Source organism: Ictidomys tridecemlineatus, chromosome 9 (genome assembly GCF_052094955.1).
Source record: "Ictidomys tridecemlineatus isolate mIctTri1 chromosome 9, mIctTri1.hap1, whole genome shotgun sequence".
NCBI classification, from domain to species: domain Eukaryota; kingdom Metazoa; phylum Chordata; class Mammalia; order Rodentia; family Sciuridae; genus Ictidomys; species Ictidomys tridecemlineatus.
Genome location: NC_135485.1, coordinates 70414553 through 70431637, shown reverse-complemented (window position 1 = coordinate 70431637; position 17085 = coordinate 70414553). Strand labels below are relative to the sequence as shown.

At 34.8% G+C, this 17085-nt stretch overlaps 1 protein-coding gene across 1 annotated transcript in view; it reads left to right on the top strand.

Moving 5' to 3' along the window:
• Positions 1–346: 346 nt before the first annotated feature.
• The window catches only part of LOC101968716 (broad substrate specificity ATP-binding cassette transporter ABCG2), a 126070-nt gene continuing 109331 nt past the window's right edge, over positions 347–17085 (top strand). The window contains exons 1-6 of the mRNA XM_078020728.1: positions 347–406; positions 1243–1357; positions 2048–2205; positions 7038–7053; positions 10264–10400; positions 14352–14503. Coding sequence (XP_077876854.1) covers positions 354–406; positions 1243–1357; positions 2048–2205; positions 7038–7053; positions 10264–10400; positions 14352–14503 — 631 coding nt within the window. The 5' untranslated portion in view covers positions 347–353. The remainder of the gene's footprint in view (positions 407–1242; positions 1358–2047; positions 2206–7037; positions 7054–10263; positions 10401–14351; positions 14504–17085) is intronic.

The following is a 17085-nucleotide window of genomic DNA, read 5'->3' as shown; positions in this document are numbered from 1 at the left end:
GATTTGAAGAGGCTGATCATTAAACATGATTAGAAAATATTTTAAAAGGAGTAAGAGTAATGCAGATCATTCATAAAAAAATTGCTACTTATTTTGTGATCTGAACATGAAATATGTCATTTCCCCCAAAGAGATTAGGGGTTTCAAGATATTTGAGGGATCTCAGACATTTTTTATAGGTCCTGACTAGACTTCTAGTAATCAATGATATTTTACATTAATATTTGGTGCTTGTTATCTATCTGCAATTTCATCAACCTTTCCTAAATGCATTCAGTATAGACCCTAAACCTATGGAACTCTTTATAAAGTAAAATACTAAATCAGTATATTTTTGTGTTTACAGTGGAATCATGAACCCTGGCCTTAATGCCATTGTGGGACCCTCAGTTTCAGGAAATACTTTGTGAGTACAAAAGAAGGTGTAAGTAAGCCTTTTTGGCTGCATTTTAGTATGCTTTTTAAAAAATCACATGTGTTGGTTGTGCATGGTGGTGCACTCCTGTAATCCCAGCAGCTTGGAAGAATGAGGCAGGAGGATCATGTGTTCAAACCATCCTCAGCAAAAGCGAGGTGCTAACCAACTCAGTGAGTTGCTGTCTCTAAATTAAATACAAAAGATGACTGCAAGTGTGACCCAGAGGTCAAGAACTACTGAATTCAATCCCTGGTACCCAGCCCCCATCCCACAAAAAAATCACGTGAATTTTCTGTGCATTTCCTGTCTGATGCTAGGTACTATGGATAAAATCAATTTAGACTAGCATATGATTTTAATCCAAGGACCAGGAAGTCTTATTAAATTCAGCTTTAACAACATGGAATGATGAAGTGATCACAATATAGCAGTCCATCATATTATGAACTAATGTGGAAAGAAGATAAGGGAATAATGTTAAAAGTGAACAGAAGGAACTGAAGTTCTCAGGGAGATCATGCATCAGAGATAAAGGAGACTATTGCCTGGGTTGGGACTGAAGGTGAGGGTCACTGGGAGTCTATACTGGATAAGCCAATAATATTTTGCTTTAATGATTTTGGAATGTCTTATAGCACATGAAGAAAAGGATGCTAAGAATTTCTATGTGTGCATGCACATACACAAACACACACATATGTTAAACCATAGAATTTTTTGACTAGTTCAATTTTTAACTTTAACAGAATCTTGGTTCTGAGTAGGTGAGAGATGTGGCCTTTGTAGGAAGGAATAAATCTCTGAACATATGTGTCCTTTTATAGGTTGTTAGATATATTGGCTGCAAGGAAGGATGCAAGTGGTATATCTGGAGATGTTTGGGTACATGAAGTACCTGAGGATTCCAATTTCCCACATAATACAGGGTATGTGGTACAGGTAAGTATTGGTTATTTTGCCTTTTAGGTTTCCCCTGTTTCTGTATGTGCAAGAGACTGGGCTTATAGTTTTGCATGCTTCCAATTGAAGATGCTCAGTACCAACTTTATTTATACCACATTTACATAATCTCCTTTAAGACTAAGGTAGGAGTCAAAAGGAGAGGCAGAAAGAACCTGGAATATAGACTTTTAGGCAGTGGTATCAATTCTAGTTTTTTATATCATTTCCAAAACCATCTACTGCTGTCTTTTTGGCTCTTCATTCACCTCTCTTCTTCTCCTAAAGGATGACTTTAGCAACTCCTCATAGAAAGCATTTTGTAAATGTCTAGAAGTCATCATAATTATGTGTGCTCCACCTGAGTATGCAAATAGCTTCCCTTGGGCTCTAAAGCTGTCTGTATAGAATTTCTGAAATCCTTAGTGTTGAAACTTTACAATAGCTAGAACTTTCCTTTGGGTTTATTTTACTTATTTATTTTTTTAGTTGTTGATGAATCTTTATTTTATTTATTTATACGTGGTACTGAGAGTCGAACCCCATGTCTCACACATGCTAGGCAAGCACTCTACACTGAGCCACAACCACAGCCCTGGTTTTATTATTTTCATATTTTAAGTTACATACACAGAAGTGATGGTCTTAGAAAAACTCAGTGTTTCTCAATGAAATCACATTTGCCTTCAGGATGATGTTGCGATGGACACACTATCAGTGAGAGAGAACTTATGGTTCTCAGCAGCTCTTAGGCTTCCAACAACTATGACAAAACAGGAAAAGAAGGAGAGGATCAACAACATCATTAAAGAGTTAGATCTGGAAGAAGTGGCAGATTCCAAGGTAATGTGTAAAATCTGAAAGAGTCATAACCAGGAAAGAGGAGCTCAGAAGTTTCCTAATGTGTATGGTGTCAAAACTGGCTGCTTTCTGTAGTGATGAGAAAGGTAACTAGTTACATAGTCAGAAGAGGGAAATACGTGGAGAACAATCTTACCTGTGGTCTAGTCCTGAAAAAGGAGTAGGTCTATGTGGAGAGAGCCCCTCACATGGCGGTTTCCATGGACCTCCCACCCCCATTGTTCAAGACACAGGTTGTTTGATGTCTTTGCACTGACTTTTCTTGTTCTTCTTTTTCCTCTTTTAGCTGCTCTTCTTCAACTCTTCCTCCAGGAAATATTGTTACATGTTTTTTGTGGTATACTTCTGGATTTCATAAATGAAAAGAATCCAAGTATTCTTTTTTTAAATTTTTTTTAGTTATATATAACACTGGATTCATTTTGACATAATTATAAAAGCAGAAAATATAATTTGTTCTGGTTCATTCTCAGGTACTTCCCTTTTCTTCCCCTCATTCTCTCCTCTGTTCCTATTCCTCTACTGATCTATTTACTTACAGTATTTTTAACATTATTTCTTGTGTGTGTGTGTGTGTGTGTGTGTGTGTGTATATATATATATATATATATATATATTCATATATGTACATAAAAAGATGTTTGATCAGATTCATTCCATTGCCTTTACTTATCTAATTTTCCCTCCCTTCATTTCATTCCACTTTGTGGACTCCACTGAATTTTTCTATATTTTTATCTCCTCATCCTTTATTCTGAATTAGCTTCCACATATCAGAGAAAATAATCAACCCTTGTCTATTTTAGGGGTTGGCTTGTTTCACTTAGCATGATATTCTCCAGCTCCATCCATTTACTGGCCAATTACACAAAGTTGTTCTCTTTATAGCTGAGAAATACTCCATTATATGTATCCTATTTTTTCTATACCCATTAATTGTTAAAGGGTATTAGTGATTTCCAGGTATTAGCAATTTTGCCTTTTAGGTTTCCCCTGTTTCTGTCTGGGCAAGAGCTGGGCTTTCAGTTTCATTCCATAACTTGGCTATTGTGAATCATACTGCTATAAACATTGCTGTGCATCACAGTAATATTCGGATTTTTTATATATATATATAACAAAGAGTGAGATAGCAGATATATGGTGGTTCTATTCTTAGTTTGATTGAGAAATCTCCATACTCCAGAGTGGTTGAACTAATTTGGAGTTCCAGCAACAATGTATGAGTGCACCTTTTCCCCCATATTATTTCCAACATTTATTGTTATGTTTATTCTTGATAATCACCTTTCTGACTAGAATGAGATGAAATCTCCATGTAGTTTTAATATGCATTTCCCTAATTGCTACAGATATTGAACATTTTTTTCATGTATTATTTCTTTTAAGAAGTGTCTATTTAATTATTTTGCCCATGTAATGGTTGGTTCATTTGTTTATTTGGTGTTTTGGGGGGGCAGTTATTTGTATTTTCTGGAAATTAATGCCCTATCTGAGAAATAGGTAAGAAATGTTTTTTCCCTTTCTGAGGCTCTCTCTTCAAATTCTTAGTTCTTGGTTGTACAGAAACTTTTAAATCTGATGCCATCCCACTTATTGATGTTGAGTTTATTTCTTGTGCTCTAGGAGTCTTAATAAGAAAGAGGTTTTCTGTGCCAATATGTTGGAGTGCTGGGCCAACATTTTCTTCTAGCAAGTGAAGGGGTTCTAATCTAACACCTAGGTCTTTGATCCACTTTGAATTGAGATATGAGCAGGGCAAGAGGTAGGATCTAAATTTAATTCTACTCCTTATGGACTTCCAGTCTTCTTGGTGCCATTTGTTGAAGAGATTGTCTTTTTTCCAATATATGTTCATGGCATCTTTTTCTAGTATGGGATAACTGTATTTCTGTGGCTTTGTCTGTGTCTCTCCTATTCCATTGGTCTTCATATCTGTTTTTGTTGGAAGCCATGTATAAATTATGATAAATTTTGTGTTTGTTTGAGCCAGCATAAGGCAGGGAAGCTGCTTTTCTGGGAACTCCTGGGTGAAATTCCTTGGTTCGGGAAAGCCCAGATCATGCTGGTGCCCTGCCTTAGCTCACAGCCATAGGATCAAACACAGCCCTCAGGAGGTGGGAGTAACCATGTAAGCACTAAACAACCTGTTTCCCACCCACACTTATACTGTTTTTCCTGATGAAATTACTTATTATGCCCTTTGGTCTTTACCACTATACATAAAGTAAGCACAGGTTTTTCTCTTTATTAGGGTAAGACCACATCAGGTGTGTTCCACCCATCACAGCCACACTTAGAAAATATATATAATTCTTACTTCTTGTTTTTATTTCTTTTATATTACTTTCCTAGCTTTTATTTCCAGCTGGTCCACACCTCTCATAGTTACCCACTCCCTCCCCATGCAGGTTGTGAGTGAGATGTTTTGGTGCATGTAACATGCTGTTTTTGTTACTATAGCTCTGAAGTATTATTTAAGGTCCAATATATATACCTCCTGCTTTGCTTTTCTCTCTCAGGATTTCTTGGGCTATTCTGGGTCTCTTATTTTTCCAAATGAATTTTATAACTGCCTTTTATAATTCTTTGAAGAGTGTCAGTGAAATTTTGATGAGAATTGCAGTGAATCTGAACAGTGCTTTTGGTAGAATGGCCATTTTGACAATATTAGTTTTGCTTATCCAAGAACATGGAAGGTCTTTCCATTTTCTTTTCTTTCTTTTTTTTTTTTTGACATATCATACCTTTGAATCAAATAGGGTATAATTTCTCATTTTTCTGGGATCTTCTTCAATTTCTTTCTTTAGTGTTCTGTAGTTTTCATTGTAGAGTTTCTTTTGTCTCTTTATTCAGATTGATTTTGGAAGCTAATGTGAATGGGTTGTTTTCCTAATTGCTTTTTTAGCCAATTTATCATTGGATTATAGGAATATGGTTAATTCATGGATGCTGATTTGTATCCTGCTATTTTGCTGAATTCATATATGAGCTCTTGAAGTCTTCTGCTAGAGTTATTTGGGTCTTCTAAATATAGGATTATGACGTATTAAACAGAGATAATTTGAGCTCTTCTTTCATATTTGCATGTCTTCAATTTCCTTCTCTTGCCTGATTGCTCTGGTTTGAATTTCAAGGTCTATGTTGAATAGGAGTGGGAAAAGAGGGCATGTTTTGTTTCTGTTTATAGAGGAAATGCTTTCAGATTCACTTCATTTAATATAATGTTGGCCTTAGGTTGCTCACATATAACTACAGATAGAAAAAAAATTATCTCAACATTATAAAAGGTATATGTTAATATCTTTAAGATTTTATAGTTTATTGGAGTAGAAATTTTCAAAATAGTTTCTGATGATTCTATGGATTCAGTAGCATATAGGTTGATATTTCCTTTTCCATCTCAAATCTTATTTGCGTTTTTCCCCTTTTAATTTAGTTAGTTTAGCTAAACATTTATCCTTTCCAAAACCAACTCTGTTTCATTGATCTTTTGAAAATTTTTGAATTCACAATTTTATTGGTTTCTGCTCTGACTTTAATTATGTCCTATCGTCTAATGATTTGGACATTGGTTTGTTGTTTCTTGTTTTCCTAGGGGCTTGAGATGTAATTTTAGATTATTTATTTGTTACCTTTCTATTCTGTTAATGTATTAGCTCAATGCTATGAACATTCCTTTTAGAGCTGACTTCATACCGTCACAGAGAATTTGATACATTTTATCATTCTTCTCATTTACTTCTCAAATTTTTAATTTTTCCCCCGAGTTATTTTTCTATCCATTCATCTTCAAAATGTGTATTATTTAATCTGCTGGTGTTGGAGTGGTTTCTGCTTTTTACCTTATTGTTGATTTCCAATTCATTCTGTTGTGTTATTATGGAATTCAAAATATTATGTCTATTTTATTGTATTTGCAAAGATTTGGTTTGTGACTGAAAAGGTGGTCTGTTTCAGAAAATTTCCCATGTGCTCTAGTGAGAAAAGTGAATTCAGTCATTGATGGATAAAATATTCTGTTGATGTCTTGTAAGTTCATGTATTAATGGTATTTTTTAGTTCTCTACAGAACTAGAATCTTATGTTTGGTTGATCTATCCAGTGTTGAAAGAGGAAATTTAAAGTCACTCAGTGTCATTGTATTTTGGTCAATTTGATTCTTAATATTGCTAAGGGTTTGTTTCAGGTATTTAAGTGCTCTGTTGTTTGAGGCATTGATCTTTTTAATCATTATCTTGTTGATATATGATTCCCTTTAGTAGTATGAAGTAACTTTCTTTGTCTTTTCTGATTAATTTTGTCTTAACATCTACTTTATCTGATATTAGAATAGTTATGGTTGATTGTTCATGGTTATACTTTAATGATATAGCTTTTCCCATTTTTTTTACCTTATGTCTATGGATATATTTGCCTCTGAGGTGAGTCTCTTGCAGACAACTATTGTTGGGTCTTGTTCTTTAATGTAGTCTGCCAATCTGTCATTTGATTGAAGATTTTAGACTATTTACATTCAATGTTGTTATTGAGAGATGGTTTATAATTCTAAACATTTGATCTATTTCTAATGTTTAAAGCAGACTTGTTTTCCTTTAATTGACTTTGATTTCAGGGACTTCATTCCTATGTTTCTTTTCATTTTCACTCTTCATTTCTTCTTTATGGAAAATTTCATTGAATATGTCTTATAATGCAGGCTTACTAGTTATGAATTCTTTTGTTTCTGTTTTTCATGAAATATTTTTATTTCATCTTTAATTCTGAAGCTTTATTATGCTGAGTATAGAAATTCTTGATTGACACCATTTTCTTTCAGAACCTTGTTTATAGTAGTCCAAAATCTCCTGGATTTTAGATTCTGACTTGAGAAATCAGTTGAAATCTGTTTTGATTTAGTTCTAAATGAGACCAGCCCTTTTTTATTGTAGCTTTTACAATGCTATCCTTACTCTATATGCTAGGCATTTTCATTATAATGTTTCTTGGTGTGAATCTATTGTGATTTTGTATACATGGATTCCTATATGTTTCTTTGATTTGAATTTCTCTCTCATTCCTAAGGGTTGGAAAATTTTCTAATATCATTTCATTGAAAAAATTGTGCATGCCTTTAGCTTATATTTCAGAGCCTTCATCTCTCCCAATAAATACTAAATTTGGTGTTTTAGTGATATCGCATATTTTTTGAATATTCTATTTATTCTTAACATCTTAACATTGAATTTTCTATTCATTCTTAACATCTTTTCTTTATGCAATTTTTATTCTAGATTATATGTTTTGTTTTCAAGACCTAAAGATTTATCTTCAAAGTGATATAATCCATTCATGTTGCTTTCCATTGAGCTTTTAGTTTGTTTTCTAAGTCTTTCACTTCTAGGATTCTTATTTGGATCCCTTTTACAATTTCTTTATTTTTATTGCAGTAATCTTTCACTTTCTGTATTTTTCTCTGATTTCACTTTATACCTTTTTAGGTTATAGAATATTTTATCTTTTAATTTTCTAATTTTTTTTCTGACATATTCTGTGTGGTAGTATCTATGGAGTCCGTTGTTGAAATATTAGGGACTTTGGGATGATGTTTTTTCTTGTATTTTTTTCATAGCATTTCTATGCCTGTACATCTCTTTGTATAGTTCTCACTTCTTTTTTAAGAGAATGACTACTTATGAGTTTTTTTTTTCTTAAGAGCCCAGGCATAATTTCCTATTCAGATGCTAATTTTTTTTGTCAATGTGTGACCTCTGCTGATCCTAATATCAGCTCCAGTTTCAAGGATGCCACTGAACCCTATTTACTATAACCACTCCAGAGCCAAGGCTTGTATTATTCAACCTTATAAGAAAGAAAAGCTTGTTGCTATTTTTCTCCACAGTTTCCCAAATACATATGTAAACCTTTAAAAGTGTTCTGGAATAGCTCCAATAATGGTTATTAAATTTAGTACAATTACTGTAACCATAAATAAGGGATTGGTGGGGAATTGGGGAATATAGGCCCTAAAGGATTGGAAAAGAGAAAAATTAAGGGAGAGAGAAAAGATAATTTGCACTAAGGTACAAAGGTAAAATTGATGAATAGTGGGTATGTGAGGTAGTAGCAGATAATGCAAGAGAATGAATCAGGGGTAAGAGGAACAAGTATAAACTAGAGATATGAAAACAAAGATAAGAAGATTTATTCTTATACTACTTTAAACCATTAGATGAAGTATATTCAAATGGATTGAAGGTACAATGTTGGCTATTGGGGTTAAAACATTCATGCTAAAGAGTTATGTAAATGATCAAAGTTGATGTTAGAGTTATTCATAGTAAACCATGCCAAGGTGAAGGAAAATCTTGTTAAATTTTGGTTGGGATATCAATGGGGCTTGGACAGGTAGCAGATAAACATCATTTTTTTTTTTTTCCCGTGGATCTCTCCTGAGTTACGATGGCACAGGAGCCACCTTTCACCCCCTTTGGTTGTTGTTGAGTGATTGGGGCTGCTTTTTAAATGATTTTATCTTTCTAGGAAGACACTTTTTTTTTACTCTTACTTAGTTCCAAGCAGGCACTTTAGTGTGTTGCTTTCTTGGATTTCCAGGGGAAATGTACAAAGGTAATTAATTGTTGGCTTCTTAGAATCATATAATCTCATTGATTTAAGTAATTTATTTTTTAGCTCTTTATGATATTTTAACATAACAAAAATGTAGACAAATAGTCTGATTACTCAAATGATATGATGGATAACCTAACAATGAATTACTGCCTCTATTCCCTTCAATGGTCATTTGTATTCCCTTTCTCCCACAATAACCTAAGGAAATGAGCATATATCTTACCTTACTGATACCATTATCGAACAAATGGAACAAGGTCTCTATATTATGAGCTGTTACATGTTTATATTTATTAATATGTCCCTAATTGTTCCCAAAAACCTTTTTATCTGCTTATAATAATTATATAAAATAATATATTTCATTGTGCCATACTTATACATTTATATAATACTTTGATCAGGTACCCAAATGTCTTTTAAAGATCAGTTCTTTATAGAAACCATTCAAGGATTGTGTGTTTTCTACTTCCTACCTCCCCTAAATCTTCTTTATCCCCTCCCCACACATTTACTGGCTGCAAATATTGTGCCACTTGCCTTGTGAAATATCCCCTTGTTCTGGATTTTTCTGAAAAGATGAGTGAGCAATTCTGAGGTAAGTTACATATAGAAAAAATCAATTTGGGGAAAAATATGAAATTTAAAAGATGCTAATATGGTATGTTGGAAATTATATGCTCCTAGCTCCAAGGTGAATCTTCATTTCAGTCCAGTTAGGATATTTTGTAGATGTGGTGTGTCTGTATGAGATGTTCAGAATACACTAAAAGATCATTGTAAGTAGTTTTTTTTCTTTTTCTTTTTCTTTTTTTTTTTGTTGTTGTTTTATTTTATTTTATTTTATTTTTTTGTTGTTGTTGTTTTGTTTTGTTTTGTTTTGGTACCAAGGATGCTTAAACACTGAGCCACATCTTCAGCTCTTTTTATATTTTATTTAGAGATTGGTTCTTGTTAAGTAGCTTAGGGCCTCATTAAGTTGCTAAGGCTGGCTTTGTACTTGAGAACATCTTTCCTAAGCCTCCCTAGCCACTGGGATTACAGGCATACTACACTGTGCCAGGCTCTCCTTTATTAAATATATTTCCCTACATCATAGTTTTTTTGTTTTTTTTTTTTGTTGTTGTTGTTGTTGTTGTTGTTTTGGTTTGGTGTTTTAGTGTTTTAACTTACTCTCTTAAAATATTTGACTGTCAAGGCATGTTCAGGACTATTAAAAGAATGGGATTCAAATCAGGTGACTACTCTGCACTGAGGCTTAGCTTACACATGGGGTTAGAGATAAACATTTTTTCCCCCAGATGTCATTTATTTCCTGTCCAGAATAATGAGGAAAATGAAATAAAGGGTCTCTAACAGGAATGGTACTGGTTAATTCACCAAATAGCAGAGACCTTGGAAATTCTTGAACATGATAATAATTCATGTTTCAGGTGGAATCTAAAGGAGAAAGAAAAAAGACTAGTATAGGAATGGAGCTGATTCTTGATCCTCTCATCTTGTTCCTGGATGAACCCACAACTGGCTTAGATGGGAGAACAACTAATGATGTCTTTACACTTCTAAAAAGGTAAAAAGTATGGCAACATTTTATTTCATTCATTTACTCTTTGATCACTTCTATTTTACTAGTATTTCTGGTACAGGAGATTTAGAAGGTTTTTTAAAAAAATGTTTCTTCTTCGTTAGCAGGATACAGTCAATAAACAAGAAGTGGTTCAAGAAAGATGAAGCAAGAATATAGGAAAGGAAGGCTAAGGTGAAGGCAGGGAGCTTTTTAATTAGAAGGATCAGAAAAGGCCACAATCATGTGACACATATGCTGGGAGAGAATGAGTGAGATGTGCTATAAATCAGAAGAGAGTTCGGGTTAGAAAAGGCAGCCAAGTTGCTCTGAAGCACAGCATGTCTGATGTGTGGGGAAGACCAGCAAGGCCAGAGGGACAGACCCAGAGACTATGAGGAGTGATATTTGGTGAACTGTCACAACAATACCACAGACTGTAGGCTTAAACACAAAACTTAATTTTGTCATGACTCTGAATGCAGAAATTCGAAAAATTGTATGTTGTGGGTTGTTTCTTCATTGGCCTCTCATTGGCTGCAGATGGTCACCTTCTCCCTTTGTATGTCTGTGTCTTAATCAACTCCTAACTGGACATAGTCAGATGAGAACCATCAATACCTCATTTAAATTTAAAAAGACCTCTTTGAAAGCACTATGTTCAATGTGGCCACATTCAGAGGCCCTGGGGGATAGGGCTTCAATATCTGAGTTTGGGGAGGACCCAGTTTAGCCCTTCACAGGTGGATTCGGATGTTAAGTGGAGTTGGGCTGGTGGCAGAGCTCATGTAAGAAGTATGGCTTTTCCTGTCACTAGAGGAAATGGGGAGGTTTTTGAGAGTTTTGGAGTACAACAATGGCTGTGGGAAGACTGCAGTTAGGCAAGGATGAGGAAAGATCCAGTGAAGGAGCTGATGAAAGATGATGAAGCTTCGACAAGGATGGTCCTGGTGAGCAGAGGGTGGATTCTAGATCTGTTTTCAAGGGAACCAACAGGATCAGCTCAGGATTTCCACCTGTCATGGGAGGATTGAGACAATGACTGCTGACATTTGAGGCTTCAAAAAGTGGAAGAATGAAAGTAGACAAATGCATTTCTTTTTATAAAGAAGGAAAAATGTGAATGGATGTTTATAGGAAATTTTTCAATAGTTGAGATTTATACATCATCTTTAAAAATACAGAAACATATTTCAAACTGAAAGGAAATATCCAAGAATAATACAAATGAAATTCTACTTTTCTTACCTGGATTTCCCTCTGTTACATTTCACTATATCTGTAGCCCCTCCTTTTCTCTCTGCTACTTCCCATGTAGTTTCTTCTGCCATCATGCCCTTTCACCCCAAATACTTCCTACTACAAACTCCAATCCAGGAGAATGCAACATCATCTTTAATCTCCAGTCAATAAGCCTTTCTTTGCCAGGATCCAATCATGGCTACTCAAATCTGTTGCTAGGATGCAATGAGAGCTACTGTGTCTGCTTCCTGTCTGTCAGTATCTCTCCAGAAACACACTTTTCTTGTCTTCTTCTAATCTGGAGCAATTCATGGTGTGACCCCCTGCAGGGTCCATCCCAGTGAGTGTTGCATGATGCTCAGGAATGAAAGGATGCTGAGTACTCAGTGCAACACACCTGAGAATGCAACCTGCACAGGTAATGTCAGCCTTTATCATCTAATTGTGGTACACATATATGTATACATAGATATTTACTAAAAAATATATGCATGAACAGAGATCTATAACTATTGCTGTTTTGTTATTGTGTATACATTGAAAAGCCCATGAATTCATAATAATATTTCTGACTCCAAACTAACACCTCTGTCTTACTTTTAGTCTTTGCCGTTTTCATGTTTGTAAGTGACTTCAGACAGGGAGAGTTTGGGCTCCCATTATCTCAAAATATTTACTTACTTGCTTACTGAAGTAATTTATTTGTTTATTGGAACAAGTCTCCAAGTAGTGCTAGTTTCTCCCTTTGTCTATCACCTCTAGAAACTCCTCTGCCTCATTGTTTTAAGGTGTCAATCACACTATCTACAAGGCTTCCCCCTCTGTCACAACCTTGCTTCCTCTTATGCTCATAGCCCTATGAGCAAGTCTCTATGCAAGAAGAGAGGAAACAGCAAGAAAGGAAGATATTTATGAGTTAGACATCACAAGTTTAAAATGCCATTTGCACATATAAGTGAAGATACCAACTTAAGGATCTGGAGTTCAGGCCCCAATACAGAACTCATGTATGATATTTTGATTCATAGACATTTTCTTTGTGGTTTGCTCTGCTTAGCACACAGGCATCTTTTGTCATGCAGAGAGCTCTGATCAGTCCTTCCCAAACACTGTTGTGCATGTCCATCACCTATGGTCTGGTTGAAATGCAAATCCTGTTTCTGTAGGACTCAGGAAGGGTTTAAAATTCTTCACAGGAGATTTGAAGAATTACTGATACTAATGCTGTTAGTCCTCAGAGCACACTTTGAGTGTCAGAGCTCTCAGGAACCACATGTCCATCTTCCAGTCCTTTCCCAACTCCTATTGCCTATTGACTGAATTTCCATCTTTTTTCTGAAGTGCTCAGCATAGGCCTGTTTTGCCATCTCTCTTAGTTATCTTCTTCACCCAAAACAACACCTACACAAGCAAACACATAAACACTGCCTGTCGTGTTACATGGAACTGCTTCTTACAGTTTTGAGAGTAGACTTGTTCATGTTGTTCACCTTGTTCTTTCACTGTATCTCTTTTCTTAGCTCACCATCACTGGGAATTTGGGTATTCTACATATATCACCTTCAGACGGGTTATCACTCTCCTTTTTTTTTTTTACAAGGAGCCAGATTAAAATTATAGATCTTACTTCCTGTTTCTCCATGAGGCAGAACCTCCTTGGATACAATAGATTTATGAGGTGCTTATCAAATTATTAAATTGAAGTGATTCTTTTCTCAAAATACTTTTTAAAAATTGGGAAAGTGATGTTGGCCTTTGTTTCTTCTAACCTTAAGTAATAACTCCTATAAAGGGCAGTTTAGAACTGTTTCTACCATAAAATCTGACCAGAGCTCAGATCCCAACAGGGCCCCTGAGTAACTGTGAGGGCTTAGCCAGTTACTTAACATTTAGACCTTATCTGTAAAAAGAAGGAAATACTAGTATCATAACAGCCTTACTATAAAAATAAAGATTTATCTCTGAAACATTTAATTAAGTGCTCTATGGCATTCTAAGTGCTAAATAATATTAATGTATTACCAAGGTAGGATGAAAACCAATTACTAAAGATTCAGCATAATTAAATGATCAATGAAAATTGGTTATATGACCATCTTTTTAATACTTAATCATTAACTAGTTCTTTTATTCATGTATTCACTAAAAATTTTATTTAAAGGATTAAATTACCAAGACATTGGCCAACATAAGACAGGATAATGACTTGTAAGAATTAAAATTTGAACAATCTACACATAATGAAGATGGAATATAACAATATACAATTTTTTCTCTTTATTTGTAGACTTTTCCATACTGTGTTATTTGTAGTCTCACAGGTCATTAACTAGTTCTTGAAAGTAGGTGTACTTAAGAGATTATCTGAGATACTTGGTAATAATATGGATTCCTTATTCCAACCATCAGAAATTGTGTACCAACTTCCCTGAATTCACTGTCTCATTAGACTCTAGGAAAATGCATTTTCTTTCAATCTCTATAGACAATTCTAGACTGCTGATGCACCAAACTTTAAGAATATTTAGTCATTTAATAAAAGCATTGAATTTTATTTTCCTCAATTACCAAATATGTAATGAGTTGAAATGACAAGTTTGTAAGAGAAAATCAAGTTTAACTGAGAGAAGAAGCTCTACTGGCAGAAGTCAGTATTCTATCAAGAAGTGCAAGTTCCGGATGTTTAATGATTCATTATTTCCCTTTTTCACTTAGGATTTCTCAGCAGGGGAGAACAATTATCTTCACCATCCATCAGCCTTGTTATTCCATCTTCAAGCTCTTTGACAGTCTTACCATATTGGCCTCAGGAGAACTAATGTATCACGGTCCTGCCCAGAAGGCTTTGGAGTACTTCCAATCAGCAGGTACAATTAACCTTTTCATGCACTAGATCCTTCATTCACAGACTTCTGGAAGAGCAGAGGAGTCCACAGGAGTGCTACAGGAATGCTCCTTGACCATGCATAGAGTTAACTGAGGTGCAAGGTTTTTTTCTGAAACATCTTTGGTCAGTTTAGTGCCTGAATTTTTCTTCATTATGCAGCACTTGCTTATTGTTCACATCTCTCTCCTTGTCCTCTCCTGTTTGACTATGCATGGTGTGTGTGCTTGCGTGTGTGTGTGTGTATGTGTGTGTGTGTGTGTGTGTATCTCATGGGACTTTATCTGTTCTCCTTCCCAGTTATGGTGACCTTTCCCTGAAAGGTCAATAATTAGCATGTTGGACTCACAGCTAGTTATTCTGTCAGTTAAAGATTTTGAAAAGTCCCCAAACATTGCTTTTCTTCAGTTTGTTCTAATTAGTTGTATTTGACAGCAGAATGCATTTCAACTCATTGTACTTGAATGGAGCAAAACTTTTCATTTCTTGGGCTTTACATGATGCAGATTCACACTGTTCATTCAATGATACATGTACCTAGGGTAATAATAGCTGACTCATTCCACCATCCTTCCTACCCTCCCATACACCCACTCCCCTTATTCTCCCTGCCCAATCCAAAGTTCTTCCATTCTTCCTTAGCCCCCACCCCTTTATGGATCCACACCTAGATAGCAGAAAAAAATATTTGGAGTTTGTTTTTTGGGGGAATGACTTATTTCACTTAGCATGATATTCTCCAACTCCATCCATTTACTGGCAAATACAATAATTTCATTCTTGAAGGCTGAATAATAGTCCATTGTGTATATGTATCACATTTTATATATCCATTAATCTGCTGAAGGGCAACTGTATTGGTTCCATAGCTTAGCTATTGTGAATTGAGCTGCTACAAAAATTGATGTGGCTGTGTCACTGTAGTGGGCTTTGAGTGTAAACCAAAGAGTATGCTAGCTGGGTCAAATGTGGTTTCATTCCAACTTTTCTAAGGAATCTCCATACTGCTTTCCAGGATGTTGCATCAATTTGAAGTCCAAACAGCAATATATGAGTGTACCTTTGCCCCCATATCCTTGCCAACACTTATTGCTTGTATTCTTGATAATTGCCATTCTGACTGGAATCAGATAAAATCTTAGAGTAACTTTGATTTGCATTTCTCTAATTGCTAGAGATATTGAACATTTTTTCATATATTTGTTGACTATATTTCTTCTGTGAAGTATCTGTTCTGTTCCTTAGTCCATGTATTGATTGGGTTATTTGCCAAAATATTGCCTTTTTGACCATGAAACCCATTGTGTTTTTCCAGTACTGCCCTGACACATGGTATTGCTCTGGCTTTGTGAGGGTTCATGGAGATACTACTGCATTTTATACTAACATTAGATTGAAGATTTATGTCTTGAGTGGTGTAAGTGACTATTACTCAATAGAATTTATGGTCATGAATCAGATTTAATGGGCCAAAATTTCTGAGATGCCTTGTTCTTTTTATTTCAGATTGAATACTATGATTTCTTTAACAGCTTATCTATCTGCTTAATTTTAGAGCTTTTTGCATATGATTATAGATGTTTCTCCATGACCACAAATATAGTTGTAAATAATCACTTTTTCTTAAATTATTTTTATTAAATCTCTATCACTAAAAAAAAAATCAAACAAATGAGATTCTGGGAAGTCCAGGGACAATGAACTGAAAGATATTATTATCCAAAGTACATGTATGAAGTCATGAATTGGTATCAACATACTTTATATACAACCAGAGATATGAAAACTTGTGCTGTATATGTGTAAAAAGAATTGTAATGCATTCCATTCAATAAAAAAGTAAGAAAAAAAAGAGTCACAGCTCAAATTCCATTAAAATACACAAAACATTCTTCATAGAAGTAGAAAAAAAACAATCACAAAATTTATTTGGGAAAATAAGAAAACCAGAATAGCCAAAGCAATTCTTAGCAACAGAAGTGAAGAGGAAGCATCGCAATACTAGACTTTAAATTACACTTCAGACACATAGTAACAAAAATAGCATGATATTGGCACCAAGCAGACATGTAGACCAATGGTACAGCCTAGAAGACACAGAGACAAACCCACATAAATACAGTTATCTCATACCAGACAAAGGCACCAAAAATATACACTGGAGAAAAGATAGCCTCCTGTACAAATGGTGCTGGAAAAACTAGAAACCCATAGATTGCAAAAAGAAATTAAACCCCTATCTCTCACCCTGCACAAAACTCAACTCAAAGTGGATCAAGGACATAGGCACTAAACAGAGACACTGTACAAAATAAAAGAAAAAGCAGGCCCAAATCTTTACCATGTCAGCATAGGAAATAACTTCATTAACAAGACTTTTAAAGCACAGTAAGTAAATTCAAGAGGCAATAAATGGAATGAAATTAAACTAAAAAGCTACTTCACACAAAGGAAACAATCAATAATTCGAAGAGAGATCCTAAAGAATGGGAGAAAATCTTTACTAGCTGCAATTCAGATAGAGCATTAAGCTCCAGGATATATGAAGAACTCAAAAATCTTAAA